Genomic DNA, 16680 nt, shown 5'->3' on the forward strand with positions numbered 1-16680 from the left:
CATCACGGTGGGCGTGTGCTGATGACGGCTGGGGGCCGTCATGATCCCGCCCACTCTTAAAAACGGCCGCACAGGCGCAGAATCGCGGCCGCGCCCAAGGGGTTAAGGCACTCGCTGTTCGTTCTAAGGCCTGTCTCTCATTTTACGCTCAGCGCCAACAGGCGACTTGTTAGTGAATATAAATACAAAAAATGGTTGCGACAAAGTGTTTTTGGTAGCAAATTTTGAAAAAATTCCAGATGTTTGCCCTTTCCTTGCGCTCGCCCCAATCAAGATGTTTTCACCATTGTGATTTAAATGTGCCCTCCTAGTAAGATGACTTCCACTTTGATGGAATCCAGCTAAGCTTGAACATGGACGTAGAGGTTTTTCGTTGCAAATTTATCATTTGCAAATTGTTTCTATGAATACAATCGTTTGCAGTGTTTGTCTTTGAATATTAGCTATGCTTGCAACGAAAAATTTTGGAAATATAAATCCTCTATCAAAAATACCCACACCTCTGGAAGTCTCGCCCCAGCATCTTGTCACCAAGTGAACTTCCATTCGGTCTTATCCCTACCAGTGCATCTTGCAAATAACCAACTCGAGACAACGAAAGGACGGGCCAACCCATGGCGGACCATACCCACCCAATATTGGTGCAACCTGAAAGCCAAAATTGATTTTACTGTAATATATTTTAGATCAGTTCATTCTTGTCTGATATTTGCTAAAGATTCACTGTAATTCTACACGAGAAGGTTGTATTTTTAATTCATCTTAGTCTGGTGTATTCGTTGGGACATTCTTTTGATCAATGTACTTATCTGATCACAGTATTTGTATATTGTAAATGTATATGCTATCTGAAACTTTTTACTGTATTTAAGTCTATTCATATTGTGTGATGCTGCTTTTACCAACACCACATAATGCAGCCCTTCACTCTGGAGAGCAAGCACCATCTCCCACCCCATTCCAGTGTGAGCAGTGCTGAGGACCGGGCACAGAAACTCAGAGGTGTGCTGAGACACAAGATCCCCCCTAATTAGACCACTTTCAAACCCAGAACACAAGGCGTGCCGCATTTACCAGAGGAAAGTTGTGGCTTATTTTTCAAAGGCTTAATTAAGGCCCAAAAGAAGCAATCTGTCTGGGAGTGAAGTCTGCTACTAAATGATACCATTAGCCGAAATGAAGTATTAATTTGTTTGTGTCTTCGGGCAAATGATATGGGCTGCATCGTAAAGCATTTGGGGCCAGATGTAGGTGGCCATTTACCGACCGGTAAATGGGTTTTGTGATGTAGGGGGCAAATTTTACAGATTCGGTAAATTTACCGAATCGGGAAAATACCGAATCAGTATTTTTACAGATTCGGTAACTTCCAGATGTAGGTGGGACTCTTCTGAGTCCCAAAGGCCTTTCAGATTCGGAATGTTACCACCCAATCCAATTGGGTGGTAAAATACCGAATCCAGGTGTGCATGCACATGTGTGCATGCACACCTATGCCATGTGACAGACAGACATGCCCTTAGGGCATGTCTGTGTGCCACATGGCACACATGCCTGTATTTGGGGTGCTAGAGGGTGTCAAAGTGACACCCCCTGCACCCTTGCTGGAATCGGTATTTACCGAATCGGTAAATACCGATTCGGTAATGCCCATTGATTCCTATGGGCTTCAATGCCCATAGGAATCAATGGGCATTACCGAATCGGTATTTACCGATTCGGTAAATACCGATTTTTACAGATTCGGTAATTCAATTACCGAATTTACCTACATCTCCCTCCTTCTATTTTACCGATTCATAAATACCGAATCAGTAAAATTCGGTATTTATGAGTCGGTAAAATAGAATTACCTACATCTAGCCCTTGGTGGCTTATTTACAAGCCCCTTGCGCAAAGTTTACGCACCTGTGGCGCTTCTTGCTGCCTCATATTTACAAGGACACGTCAAGCCACCCTGTGTGGCTTTTCTTGTCCTTGTAAATATGGCCCCTTTACATGCAGCACTTTACGTGAATGGGGCGTTCCATCGGTGTTGCTGTGGGTGTTCCCACGCAAAACCCATGGCTTCAGCTGTATTTCCAGATTTATGGGAAATTGTAAACCTAGAAATGCGTCAAAAATACTGCCCCACCCCCAGCGTAGCGATACGCAACTGGGAGAAATGTTTTAATTTCTCGTTTTTTTCCTCTTTATAAGGAAATCACCTCTTGTGATTGTTTTTGTGCATGAAGGTGGCCCTCCAAACTCCATGCAATGCAGGCACCCTTGCACTAAGGTGCCTGCGTCGGTGCATGGCAGTTAATTATGCGCCAGTGCAGGGGGGAGCACAAGGAACCGTCATATCATTGTAGAAATGACACATCCCTGTGCTTTGTAAGTGACTCCGTGCAGCACAGAAAATTGGCTTGCGGCACTGAGCTGAGTCCCTTTGTTGTAAAGAAGGCCTTGGTTCACAAAACTCTCCGGTGAGCACATAAGTGGGTAGAGGTGACTGTGGCATCCGTTCTGTGGCATTCCTTTGCATTCGGCGTCCATGCATGCATGTTCCCTCTTGCAGCCAAATTATTAATTACCACCACTCAGGGATGTCTCAATAAGCCAAAGAAGTATTCCTGGGTCACTGCGCCCTGATATGGGGGCGGAGTCTGTCTGACACTTGGATGGTTTTTGCTGAAAGACATATCAGAGGGAGGGAGCTGAAACTATGCTTTTTGCAGTGTTTTTTCTTCCCCCTCAATATTATCGTGAGTATAATTCCAGCCGTTCCCTTAAGGTAAGCCGGGCATGTTTTTAATTTCCATCTCCGATCACAAATCCGATTGGCTCCTGGCCTTCAAGGTATTTAAGCTGTTTAGAGGGTTTAGCTTCACAATGTGGTCTCAATCAAGGAAGCCGAGAGGGCTGCAGGGACTGTAATCAAATGCACAAAGGCTTTGGGAATTATCGCCGGGCCCTGTGCTGGGTGATGCGACAGAGATGGGACCCAGAATCTGTGCTGTTACTACCCGCAGTCTATTGTCAACGAGAGCGACTTGTGTTTAAAACATGATCTGCAGAATCTCACTCGTTCAAGAGTCTGTCTCTATTTTATTCCCACAGGGGCTTATTTACAAGCCGCTTGCGCCACCTGTACGTCACTTTTTCCCATACTCAAAATGACGCACGGGCGGCGCAAGAGGCTTGTAAATAAGCCAAACCGACTTTTAAAACCTGGAACTGCGATATTGTTCATGCTGGAAACAAATGCAATTCTTTTTTGGGGAACCGGTCCTAAAGTAAAATTATCTGAATTTAGGGGCCGATTAGGATGGCGGACGGATCGCCACCGCCATGCAGGCGGGAGCGATCCGTTCGCCATCTGGGCCCGTCCGCCACCAATTTCCCCCCGCCATATTACAATGGCGGGGGGACCGCGGCAGACAGAAACACTGTCCGACGCTTTTCCGCCCCGGTCACCTTGCGGCCGGGGCGGAAAAGGGTTCATATGGCTGGCGGTGTCTTCCAGACACCGCCAGCCATATTACGATGGCCGGATGCAGATGCCTTTCCGTGGCGGCAATGCCGCCACAGAAAGGCATACGGGCTTTGCTTTGGGGGCCCGTTGCGGGCCCCCAGGGTGAAAGGGTGTGGGGGTGCACATGGGGGGTACCTATGGTACCCCCCTTCGTTTCACAGTACAACATGGCAGGCACCGCGCGGTGCCTGTCATGTTGTGCTGTGAAACGCACAACATGCATTTTTGATATTGCGGCGGACGGTGCTTTCAGCACCATCGGTCGCAATGTTAAAAATGCGGAATGCACCCTAATTCGGGGCACAGTACCTCTGCCCTTGTGGCGGACGGTCTCTGCCCCAGACAGGATGGTGGACGGACTTTGTCCATCCGCCATCCTAATCGACCCCTAAATACGGATGTAGGCAACTGTCAGGAAAATGATATGCGTAACTATGCCTTAATATTTTCATCACATCACATTCCAAGGATAAGGCCTCTGGTAGGTGATGTTTAGACTTCGATTGTAAAACCACTTTTAGGCCCTCAGCATTTCCTCTCAAAGACGGTCACATCCTCCCTGAAACTGCGGCAAAGCCATATACACAGAAAAGTGAACAACCTGTTCCTGATCTCAGGCTAAAATCCTGAAACAGTTCACTCACGAAAGCTGAAATACTGACTGCAATCAGGGCCATTTGTTAGCTCTCGGTAGATTTAACAACGTCTGATTTATATTGTCAAAATGTATTTAGGAAGCCTGACTTCAGATACCCTGTATACTTAACTACATAATTACTTATTCCTTCATTTTACCGTAAGCAAATGGTATACTCCAGTAAATCACTCAATAACCATTTCCTCGTTCGTGGTAATTGTAGTAAAAAACATTGTAATATAAAAATGCATAACTCTTGTATTATGTTCCTACATTGCCATCTGGTGACATTTATAAAACACTCACCCTTCTGCCTCACCTTTAATGTCGCCGGACCCCCCTGATGGAAATACAGGACCCCAATTGCACGGCTAACAAGTTTTGGACACATTTGACTCCGCGCCCATCATGACACCCACATGGGAGGGTCTTCCTGGAGGCGCATGCACAGTCATTCCTTGCCTACTCTAGACAGTAGCACTAAATTAGTGTTAGGGATACCGACAGGGTACGCTGACCTGGTGGGTAGCAATTTTCTATCTAAGAAGGTTGGTCCTTGCTAAACCTGCAAAGGGTGGAGCATTAACCAAACCCTTTGGCAGACAGGGATCCAGCCCGAAGTGGACCGAGCTGCTGGGGTGATGGCAGGGGCTGCAGCGTCCAGCGAACCCTGGACACGTTGCAGCAGATAATCGATAAGACCAACGTACGCAAGGTCAGCATAATCCATGCACATTAAAACCAAAGTCAGACCCCTGGCCAGGGGCGGCTCTAGGCTCATGGCGGCCCTGGGCAGGGAGCGTAGGTAGGGGGCCCCGGAAGAGGGGTCCAGGTGGGGCGGAGCCCCCCCCCCCGGAGCTCAGGAAGGTGAAACAGAGCCGGAGGCTGCCAAATCCCTACCAGGGGCCGCCACGCAAATATGTATCCATCCTCAGAGGATTATTATATTATATTAACGATATATATTGGCGTGGGGCCTGGGGTTTGGTGGCCCTGTGCAGGTGCACAGCTTGCACATGCCTAAGGCCTGCGGAATCATGACTACAGTGCAGGAACCCTCTTTACATGTCGCTCTACCTATTCGCCCGGAGGCCTATAATGCCGTTAAGACGACCCTGCATATAAGCAGCCTATGATGCCTGGTGGGGACGGGCGGGGAGGAGATTTCATTGGTTCCTCTTACCCAGCCCAAGTCCGCTGCCGTCACCGCGCGGGTGACACCAGCACCAGCAATTTCTTTTCATTTCACGTCAGCGTGAGCTGGGGATGCATTAGCAGGTGCTTAGCGCTCAGTTGCATGACCTGATTTCATTATTCGCGTCTTCGCTTCTGCTCTGCGAGGTCTTGAGTCCGGCACAAGCCGGGTGGCGCAGCAATCAAGCTGGATAATTATGGAGGCGCCGGTGAGATCTAGACATCTGTCCTGAATCATCCAACTTCCATAATTACTGGTGATTTAGCTGGGGGCTTTTCCATTAAAAGTAACATCAATATGTCGAGGCAATTTCGAGTGAAGGTGCGCAAGGATTGTTAAAGACCTCATTTAATCCGGTTTCCGGGGAAGGACATCGCGCCAAGTGCCCATCGAATGAAGCAGAGAGGTGTTCGCTGAGGCAGGCAAAGCGACATTAGCCGCAATGTCTTCGTGCAATCTCATTGGACTTTCAAACTAGCTCTTTATTCTTTTGTCCCGCCCATGCTGAAGTCACCTGTCTACCAGTGGCCACGCGGGCTGCTATCACTCGCAACCTGAGTGGCTTCTGGTCAAATTCCACGATTAGTGTCACGCGACTGCCACCATTACCGCTAGATGCTCCCTAGTACTTGAGCTCAGGGATGCTGAAAGGGATAACTAGTCCACATCTGTTGTTAATCTAGGATTTTCATTATCCTGTTCTCTGTGTGCTACATGTGCCTCTGTGAAACGAAACCTAAATGACGGCTTAGAGGAGGGCAAGAGCTTTATGTTCGCTTCACGAGCTACCATCTTGAAAGGTAACACACTTGCAGGTTAAAATTACTGTAAATCGACACCAAATGAAATGGTGATCGTAAAATCAGTGGCAGGACATCTTTGGGTAACCGTGCCCTTAATTAGCTGAATAATCAGTCATTTAATACCCAGGCTTCTGACTTCAAATCTATTAACGTGTAAATTAGAAAACAATTAAATGGTCCTCAAGTTTTTCATCAAATCAATAGAATACACAGAAAATACCTTCCCAAATCAATAACACATTTACCAATCCATTCTTCATCTGAAGTATTAACATCTTCCGAAGTACATCAACTACATAACAAGTTATACAGGGACGTCAGAGTTCCTCCTTTTTACTTAGCAAAGGCTATTACGTGCTCCTTTACAAGCCTACTGTCTATTGCCTGTCGGCCCTCTTAAAGATTTATGCATTACGCTTTTCTTTTTTTTTTTGCACTTTCATCAAAGATTCGAACATTTTTGTCTGGGGCGACAAGAACATTTGGTTACATGTCCCAGAAGGCCACAACTCATCAGCGCTTGTGAAGTGCTCTCTTCTAGTGGTCTCTTGCACTCACCTCCTCTACCTCTCATTTAATGGGTCAAATTTTAAATCAAATTTTTTTATTCAAATTATTTTTTTTACTAAAAGTACTCCTCTTGTGATCACTATGCGGTCCCCTTTAACATTAAACTTGCAGAATCTTCCTCTGTGTCCCCCTCTATCCCTGGGTCCTGGTCTCGCTCCTGGAAAAAGACCGCTGGCCAAAAATGGGAATCTCACCTCACGGCAAGTTCCACCTCTGTACCTATCCCTTCAAACAAAGGATTCACAAAGAGGCAACAATTACCATGGCTGGACCTCTGAGGCAGCCAATCTTTTTACCCCTAGTAAAAATACCAAACACTGTAGGAAACAACCTCCTGCAGCCCGCTTTGCACCTGAGCTAGCGGAAGCCAAAAGAGGCTGTAAACATGCGTTTTGGAGGCTTAACTATAACAGCACAGCTAAAATACAGCACTGCCTCTTGCAAAAGTAACATTACAAAACTAGTCATGAAAGCCAGCACTTCGTTTTACGCCGTCTCCATCATAGCAGGGACTAATCCCTCGAGCGCAATCTTCATGATTGAAAGAATCTTATCGATCCCTCTTCTAAGGTTCCTGCTATTAGCCCTTTTTCAAAAACGGTGTGATTCCCTTTGTAATTTTTATTAAGACACAATCTTAAGCCTTTATCAGTCATGCACTGGGTTCAAAACCTCTTCCCACGTTCCCATCAGCCCTCTTTTTCAGCCTTGTGAAGAACAATTGTCTCCTCTCTCATCTGAAAAAGGATACCATCCATAATACCATCTCTTTTGCATCCTCTCTCGATCGTTGCCCTCCCTCCAAGATTAGGATAGCCATATCAGTCATCGTGCCAATTCCGATGTACATGTGCAACATGTCCTAAATAGATGGGACAGTCCCTGATGTTGATGCCTGAAAATCTTCCCAAGCTACACCTTTCCTAAAGAAACTCTCGGCTGATCCTACCACCCTGAATAATTACCGTCATATCTCTTATCCCCCTCTTTCTGGCAAGTTTTTAACAGAGGAAATCAATTCTCAGCTCTCTGCCATCTGTGAAGACAACTCTCTGGTTAACCCTTTTCTATCCTTGCTCTGCACCATTCACGACACAGACGTCGCTTTCCATAATACCCTGGATAACATCCACCTTATACATGACCATGGCAGTAGAGTAGCTCTTATTTGCTCAACCTAAGTGCAGCCTTCAATACAGTTTCCCACCAGAATCTTATCCACAAACTTGCCCCCAAAGCCATACGCAAGCTTGCTCTCAGCTGGATCCGCTTCTTCCTCGTGGGGAGGAAGCAAGCCTTCTTGTTGCCCACTTTCCGTACTGCATCTAAACCTATTATTTGTGGTGTTCCTCAAAGTTTTTCAATTAGTCATACACTGCTCAATCTCCACATCTTTCCTCTGGCTGCCTTGATCCAAGGATTTGGATTTTTCTTGATACTTAAACTGATGACACCCAGATCGCCCTCAATTTTAAGGATGATATGGTACACTCATAACATTTTAGGCCTGTCTCAAGCTAAATTGTGACAAAATACAGGTCATCTTCCTGGAAGGACTTTCCCTCCTTCTTGTACCCCAAATGATAGGCTCAAGAGCTGGAGAAGTACTTTTCCTGTAACATTGGCTGCAAATGTAGTTGTTCTTATAGAACGACAACTTATCTTTCATACAACAAAATCACAAAGTTTCTTCCTCTAGCTGCTGCTACCTTTGGTGTGTCAGGAAAATCCTACTGTTTCTTTCTATGCACTGGAGACATTTTAGCTAGACTGGATTATTGCTCTCTCTATTTTGGTCTCCAAAGATCAAAACATCTGCTGCCAGGCTGCTATGATGGACCCCTGAATGCCTCCACCGTATGGATCCTCATAGCAAAACGAATCCTTTTCAAGGCGATCTACAGCTGTCATAAAGAGTTCTTCCCTCTTCTTCAGCTTTTCTGATAAGAATCCCCAAGACTCACAGAATGTATCACAGGGGCCAACGTTCTCCTTACCACTGCTACGCACTGGAATTCTCTCCTGGACTCACTTCAGTCAACTAAATCTGTCAATTTCCAGAAAAAGCTTGAATACCTGGCTTAGCCAAAACGTGTGCTGCTAATTTCCTTCTTTTCTCCATCTACAACAAGCATCAGGACGCCCACGGCGTATCAGTGAACTCTGGAAATATTAATTCAGTCATTCATTCATTCAAGTAAGAAAACAAATCCTGGATACTGCAAGATTAGTCAAGCAATTTGCTTCTGCTGCTCAGTCGAAAAAGCTAAGCCCATATGCACATATTATATTGAGTCCAGTGATATAGTGGGGTGACAGATGTGTGGTATTTAGCCAGTGACCTAGAGGCGAAGGGTATCAAATATGTCAAGCCATCCAGCAAGCTTAAAGACATCTACATGATTCCACTGAAAAATACCCACTGAACAGGAAATAGAAAATAAAATTATCGAAAATATATGTGAGCCAGAAAGTAAACAAACCAGGAATGTTCCCATGCACAATGCATCACAAATCTGTGTGACGCTGCATGATTGTGACACTCCAGTAATTACGCTCATCTACCTGTATCACCTACTGTCCGTGCATCCATGCCCACCAAGCATCTGCGGTTGTATGAAGGTACGACGTGGGCTATTACCACGCTTACCGTTACAACGCGTGTTTTACAACGCAAGTCGTTACCACGACTTGCGCTGTAGGGTGCGGACTTAGGAATAGTTTAATTTAATATTCCAACACCAGTCCCCGTGGATAGTAGGGAAGGTGTTGGAATAGTAAATTAACTATTCCTTGTCCTTGAGCGCCCTCCAGCGCAAGTCGTGGTTATGGCTTGCATTGTAAGAGCCGTGTCGTAATGGTAGCGCGGGGTAACATCCGCGTCGTGAAGGATGTTCCCCAGCATCTGCATCCTCGTACATTCATCATGCTCTGCTCTTCAGTTTATCAGAAGTCAATGGAAGGACTTACCTTGCTGTCTACTGTGGGCAACTCCTTGTCTTTCTCAGCATGCTGGAGCTTTCTGTTCAGGTCCTGGAACATGTCTTGATGCCGCTTTCTCGTATGCATAATTTTCTAAAAATGATCAAAAGAACATCATGGATAAGAAAACCACTTGGTTGATATGTCAAAGCACTCGAGGTATGCAACTAGCGCCAATGATGAACAACAACGTCAGCTCTAACATCTGGATAAAGAGTAGTACACTACGCATGCTGTTAACAGTTATATTACTATGCAACTAAAAGGCTAACTTATGTTGACTCTCTTGCTGGAGGGCATTGTGAAGGACCAGCCAGTTAGCAATTGTGCTGACTTCCAATACTGCATCCCCAAAGAATGGCCTTCTATTAACTCAGTTAAGATGGTGGAAAGATGCCATAGTTCAAGGGAAGACCTTTCATTAGGAGGATATCAGCATTAAGGCATTTTACTGGTCGGCTGTAATCAGCATTAAGACTTTCTATTGGCTGAAGAAGGCATCAAGTAAGACCTATTCGTTGGATGCAGTCACCAGTAAGATTTATATTCAATGGGTGCAGCACGAAGATCTTCAATTAAGTGGATGTAATCAAGATCCTCTTGGTAATGTAATACAGTCAACAAGTCCTGTTGATTAGATATAATCATCAGTGGTTCGACTTACAGGATCAAGGACATGATATTACTTTTACCACTTGGCATGTCCTCCACCAGGACGATGGATTAATTTCTAACGAAGCGGACATGTCTAGCATTGGCAGGAACTGCCGTCTTGGCAGTTCTTGTCAATTTATTGTAATTTTGGCATACATCTCTGTGAAGCCGTATAGCAAACGTACTAAGTTAAAAAACAATTATGAAAATCCCAAAATGGGATTTTCTTTTTGGAAATAAAAAAAAACAAGGCCACATCTCGCTATGGGAGTTTCCTTCCATGTCAAGCAGGGCATTAGGAACTTTTCAATGCGCCATACAACCAGCTTTTTCCTCGCTTTGACGGGCATTGAATCGAAATATAGCTTATCCTCTGATGGCCCTTACTCCATCAGGCCATCGGAGGAGTTAGACTATGCAGAGACAAAGTAGACTCTGCTGTCATCAAACTGTGGTCTGCTCACATTTCAATCGGATGGGCAGACAATAGTCTTGGCAGAGAGGGAAGTCCATTGCCCATTGTGATGCAGTTCGCTTTCTGCCAAGAATTAAATTGGGCCCATAGTCTATTGACCGCATATAGCTTTCGAAATGACTCATACATTGGCTGGATATAACATTATTGTGACATCACATTGGTTGAAAGTGGTGGTCAGTAAGACCTGCTACTACTGGGATCCCAAAAAACAGTAAGGCAACTGGCTTACATAACATAAAAGCAATACCTCAGGGCCTCTAGAAATTGGCTTAGATGCAGCAACTTTCTGGAAGGTTCCAGTACTAAGATCTTACTGACTGAAAACAGTCAGGAGGAAGGACACACATTGGTTGTCAATTAATGTAAGTGCAACATTGCAGCTAACCTGCAATGCATTCAGCATATGTAAAGATAAAAACAAAGGCACATTTTTTCGAAATATCACCCTTAGCTTCCAAGATTAAACAGCCAAAGCAAAGGTAGGCTAGACATTAGAAATGGATCTCATAAAACATTTAAATACGTTCAGTGGTACCCATGACAGACCCTGTTAAAAGGTGAAATCACACCTCTCATCTGCTCACTAGTTACTGATTCACAACTCTGCACTTCATGGACCTGCTTGCTGAAGAAGAGATGTCATTGTGGGGTTACTTCTGACTGGACTTTCTTCAGATGGGGCCCAAAATGTGGAACTGATCATACAATTCTAGGAGGAAGCACTCCTTCAGAGCCTTCAAGGACAAGCCTAGAATCCTCGTTTCTTCAAGAACAAGCTTAAAATCCTTCTCTCCAGCACCACTTCCAAAATGGACAATCTTTAGGCTGACTCGTCTTCACCCCCTCTTCGTACTATGGGTGCCCAGAGGTCTTACTGGATCTGATATTTTACTGGCTGTTATTCTGCACTTCTATATCCCCTCAACCCCGTTATTCCATGGTCTAACTGTGCTACTGGTCACTTTCAAGCACGTGATACTCTTCTCTACCAGGGCCCGATTATGAGTCTGGCGGTCTGAGGATTGCCAGACTCGCAGAGGCACGGTGGTGGCAGTCCAGCCACCGCCGCTCCGACCGTCCTATTACAACTAGGGCGGTTGGCTCACCCTGGGACCACCGCCGCCACCAGGAAACCGCCGTTCACTGGCGGTGGCGCGGAAGTCTTGAGGGTGCAATATGTCTGGTGTGACCGTGCACAGTATGAGTTTCCTCTGCCACAGTTTTCATGGTGGTTCCACCTCCATGAAAACTGTGCAGTAGAAGAAACAACGGGGCCCTACAGGACCCCCTGGTGCCTTACGCCATGTGGATGCATGCAGGCCACAACATGTGCCCCCCTGTATGCAGGTACTGTTTTGGGCGTTTCCATTAAGTTGCCTCTTTCCTGAGGCACTGCTGTGGGAACGCCAAAAAACAGCTCGTCGTGCAATAGAAAACTCCTAATCTGGCAGGCAGCCCGACCACAGCTTTGGCAAAACGGGAGCGTGGCGGTGGCGTTCCGCCTGCTTCTGCCGCACAAAAAGTTATAATCGGGCCCTATGTGTCTAATATGATAACTGTAAAGCGCTCTGCTACACCGACTGGTCTGCTTTGTGCTATATAAAACTATGCATAAATTAATAGATAAAGTGATCAATGGCACTCGCTCTTATCAGTCTCTGATGTCTTGGGGTCGTCTGTGTGCAAAGTCACACGGTCATATCATCCTATCTATATCCCACATGACGTGACCTCGTGTGACATCATCATTGAGCTCATGATGTCTTCAATGGCGTCATCGTTATGGTAACAAATAGTTTTGGAACCTGACGGACCGCTTCTCTTTTTGCTTCGGCAAGTAGATAATACCTATATATGTTTAATATATTCTTTACCCTCTCCTCTGAGCAAAAAGTAGGAATTGCATGGCTGGAACCAGACTGCCCTAATTTACCAGACTCCCAGGTATGACAGGTTACCCGGAAGTGCTGAGAGCACACAAATGACAACAGTGCTTTAACTTTATTGGAAAACTTGTCAATAGTCCAAACACACTACACTTACAACACTCCCTCAGGCAAATCCATGAATTAGATACTAACATTCACTGACATACACACACTGCACAACAACGCATTAGCTGGGCATGCAGACAACAACATATTAGCAGAGAATTCTTACTTCGAAGTCGAGCTCAGCATACCGAGATTTTCTTCTCTGTAAATGGAAAAAGAAGAGCTTCAGTTATATGTAAACCAACAAGATGTCCGCTCATGCACGGCTCTGCGTCACTGCGTACAGCCATCAAGCTTAACTTAACACCTTCGCTGCGGCAGCTATTCCGCCGCAGCGCTAAGGAAGGGGGGGTGCGCGGCGCTCACACGCTGGTGACGGAACCGCTCCGTCACCAGCCTCGGTTGAGCTGTGCTCATGACGGAGCGGTTCCGTCATGGCGCCGCCTGCCCGAATGAACGCGCCGCGCAGGTGCGAAATCAGTGCCGCGCAGGCATGTCGGGCGGGCCATGACGGAACCGCTCCGTCATCAGCACAGCTCAACCGAGGCTGGTGACAGAGCGGTTCCGTAACCAGCGTCGAAGAGGTTAAGCCCCTCATTACGAACATGTCAGAATAGGGTGGGGTATTTCCCACGCATGGGGAGAGGTAGTTATTGTGAGTGGTAAATACCTACTCCTAGTTTTTTTAATGGAAAATGGAGCATAAAACACAGAATCTGTTTTTAACACATCAAATTCGTCATATTTTGCCTTTTTTCGTGTTCTTTCCCATGAAGAATGGCAGGTTCATGCACTGAGTGTGCGATAATTATAACACAATTTGTAATCCCGGCCCCTGTGCAAAAGTGCGTTTCCAGAGGGGTCACAATTTAGGCCTTCACTTGTAATGAGGATTATAATAGGTGAACTCTGTCAAAGCATCTTTAATAGAACGTGTGCTTGTCATGGCTTTAATAAACATTTCTTTCTGGTCTCTCACTTATGTGCCTCGTAGGTACATATTTTGTCGTACTTTACCATAGCGACATGTAGGCTTGAGTTGAAATGCATTTTTGGCACTGTAGTGCCTCTTATGATCTTACATTACCTCACATTTTCTTCAATACAACTATTGTTATTGTAATAATTCATGTGGCAGTGTGTCTGTCAACAGGATGCATGATTTTCTTTACTATAGACATCCCACAGAAAAATATATATATATGCATTCAGTTTAGGCAGAGGCTAAAATGATACATTTGCCTCTAAAAAACATTGGTATCAAACAAACTTGTCTTCCTCGCTTGAGCACACACTGTGTTATCTTCGGCCTAAGTGACTTCATGAAACATCTCGACATTTATGATAGACACAGTTCTTTTATGTCGCCGTGGCTTCCCAGGTGAAAACTTTTAAGAATTTCCAAAGGAGGACAGAAATTCACTGGTATCCAAGTGGCGTTGCCATGTGCCTGCGCTGTCCAGTTAATCAAAGGCCGTGGTGGGAGTAGCTGCTGGGCTGTGGCATGGGGAGGAGGAGGGACTGGGTGGGAGGTAGTAATGTATGGATTACGGAGGAATACAGGTAAGTAAACATATAAATAAATAAAATGAATTTCGTTGCGCGCACTGCATACCCAAATGCGATGCAGTGCACACAATGAAATTTGTTTTATTTATTTATATGTTTACTTACCTGTAATCCTCCGTAATCCATAGATTACAACCTCCCACCCTGCCCCTCCCCCTCCCCACGTCACTGCTCAGCAGCTACTCCCACCACCAACTGCTACTGACTGCAGCAAGACTACTCCCACCACTAAGGGCATGGTTACATCTCCCAGGAATGGCCCATAGCATCTCCAGGTAGGGTCCTGATTGGATGATCACAATGAACCAGTAAGTGCCCACGACCCCCTTTTTAATTTCTCCCGATTTTTAACAATTAATTATGGCCCAAGGCCTTTTTCTACACAGCTGAAATTGTGTAAAGCAGATGAACTGAACCATAGAGACAAACAGGCACATGCATTAACGTTGGCTTTTGCGTTTTTTAAGGAATCGCAATTAAGGAATCGCAAAAGCGTATGCATGTAGAAATCGCTTAAAAATAGCGATTTCTAAACATTCCTTAATTGCAAGTCGCAATTAAGGAATACCTCCCCATTCATTCCTATGGGCTACGGGCCCATAGGAATGAATGGGAAGATATTCTTAATTTGCGATTCTCAAATAGAGAATGGCAAATTGAGAATGCAATTTCAAGGGTGCCAGGGTGTCAAAATGACACCCTGTTGCACTCCTGAAATCTGCATGTGAGTACATCTTGCACACACACATGCCCTAAGGGCATATTTGTGTGTAAAATGGACCTTTGAAAAATGCACTGTAGTGCATTTTTCAAAGTTTTTGCAAATTACCATGAAGTTCAACTTCATGGTAATTTGTGCACCCTAGTACCGAATTCGCGACTTCAAAGTGTTTCTTGCCTTGCATTTAAGGAATCGCAAAACGCGATTCCTTAAATGCAATCGCAATTTGAGAACTCGTAATTAATTGCGAATTCTCAAATTGCGAGGGCCTTGACCCTTAATGCATCACAAAAGCTAATTTTGCGATCGCAAATGGACGATTTTTGCGAATCGCACTGTTTGCGATCGCAAAAGGGTTTGATGCATGTGCCTGAAAGTGATTTGCTCAAAATCACACGGTTGGCTGAAGCGGGATTTGAACTGCTGTCTACCAGTATCAATAAGAACACTTTGCCCCCCTTTATGTGTCCCTTTTCCTTGTCACTAGCTGCCGAATAATCATTTATTTACCTTGTTGGTGGAAAGGAACACTGTATAAAAGTAGTCAATAAGATTACTAGAATGCAGTGGTTACATTTGTAAAAATGTAAGTGCCAGAACACTCGTCAGGAGGAAGCTTGCACCAGCCCATTTCTCCTGCTAGTGCCGCCTAAAACAGAACCAACTACTAACCATGAAAGGGGGAGAGGATGTAGGTTAATGGCCAGAGCTGCCAACTTTGGAGCTGGGGAACCTGGTTCGAATCTCGGTATTGGAACAACATCCTTTTATTTTGATGAAGTCACTTAATCTCCATGTGCCTACCATAAATGAATGTGCCCTTATCCTGTGAGTATGAAAAGAGCCGGTGTTGATGATTAAGTGCTGGTGCTGAGAACCAGAAACCACCAGCTCAAATTAACCACTGCACAAATTATATTATTTGGCGAAGCCAAGGTAAATCATTTTTGCACCTACATGTAGAACATTCACTTTCCTACCGGAGTCACACTTTTAGTGAATCAGTGATTTCACCATCAAAATATATCGGAAGAGAGTATTGAAAATCAGAGGTCACCCTTCAACTGCAGACTAAAAAGAAGCTGCCTATGCAATAATATCCAAACTTTCTAAATAAAGCAATTTCTGTCATAGGGAAATAAGGCACTCATATATATCGACATGAAGAATATCGTGATACAAGAAAATCGAGTACAAGATACTGAGACAAAATATCGAAAGGTAAGTGCATGTAAGGAAGTAAAGATTTACTATTCCAAAGTCCAAATCTATGTACCTAGAAGATATTTGTACTGAGTATATACATATATATTGAGTTACATATAGAAAATCTAGATTCACGTGTCGATATTTATTTTTTGTATATTTAGCATCCTCGATATTCTGACTTCGATACTTAGTAAGCACACCACTCATACACTACACAACCGTGGAAAGAGACAGGTCCCAGAGAGTACATTCATGTTACGGCATAAGTTGGAGGTGATTCAAATAGACTAACATTTACTCAAAATATGTGGACCTCAGTTAATGCTCCAGATTCCCTCTTGAAGCATTGGA

General features: G+C 44.9%; 1 protein-coding gene across 1 annotated transcript in view; it reads right to left on the reverse strand.

Annotated features, from left to right (window-relative positions):
* The window catches only part of ADGRB1 (adhesion G protein-coupled receptor B1), a 447807-nt gene that overhangs the window by 6897 nt on the left and 424230 nt on the right, over positions 1-16680 (reverse strand). The window contains exons 31-32 of the mRNA XM_078686666.1: positions 12997-13032; positions 9693-9797 (exon numbers count right to left, since the gene is read on the reverse strand). Of these exons, the coding sequence (XP_078542792.1) occupies positions 9693-9797; positions 12997-13032 (141 nt within the window). The remainder of the gene's footprint in view (positions 1-9692; positions 9798-12996; positions 13033-16680) is intronic.

Source organism: Lissotriton helveticus, chromosome 4_1, assembly GCF_964261635.1.
Source record: "Lissotriton helveticus chromosome 4_1, aLisHel1.1, whole genome shotgun sequence".
Lineage (NCBI taxonomy): Eukaryota > Metazoa > Chordata > Amphibia > Caudata > Salamandridae > Lissotriton > Lissotriton helveticus.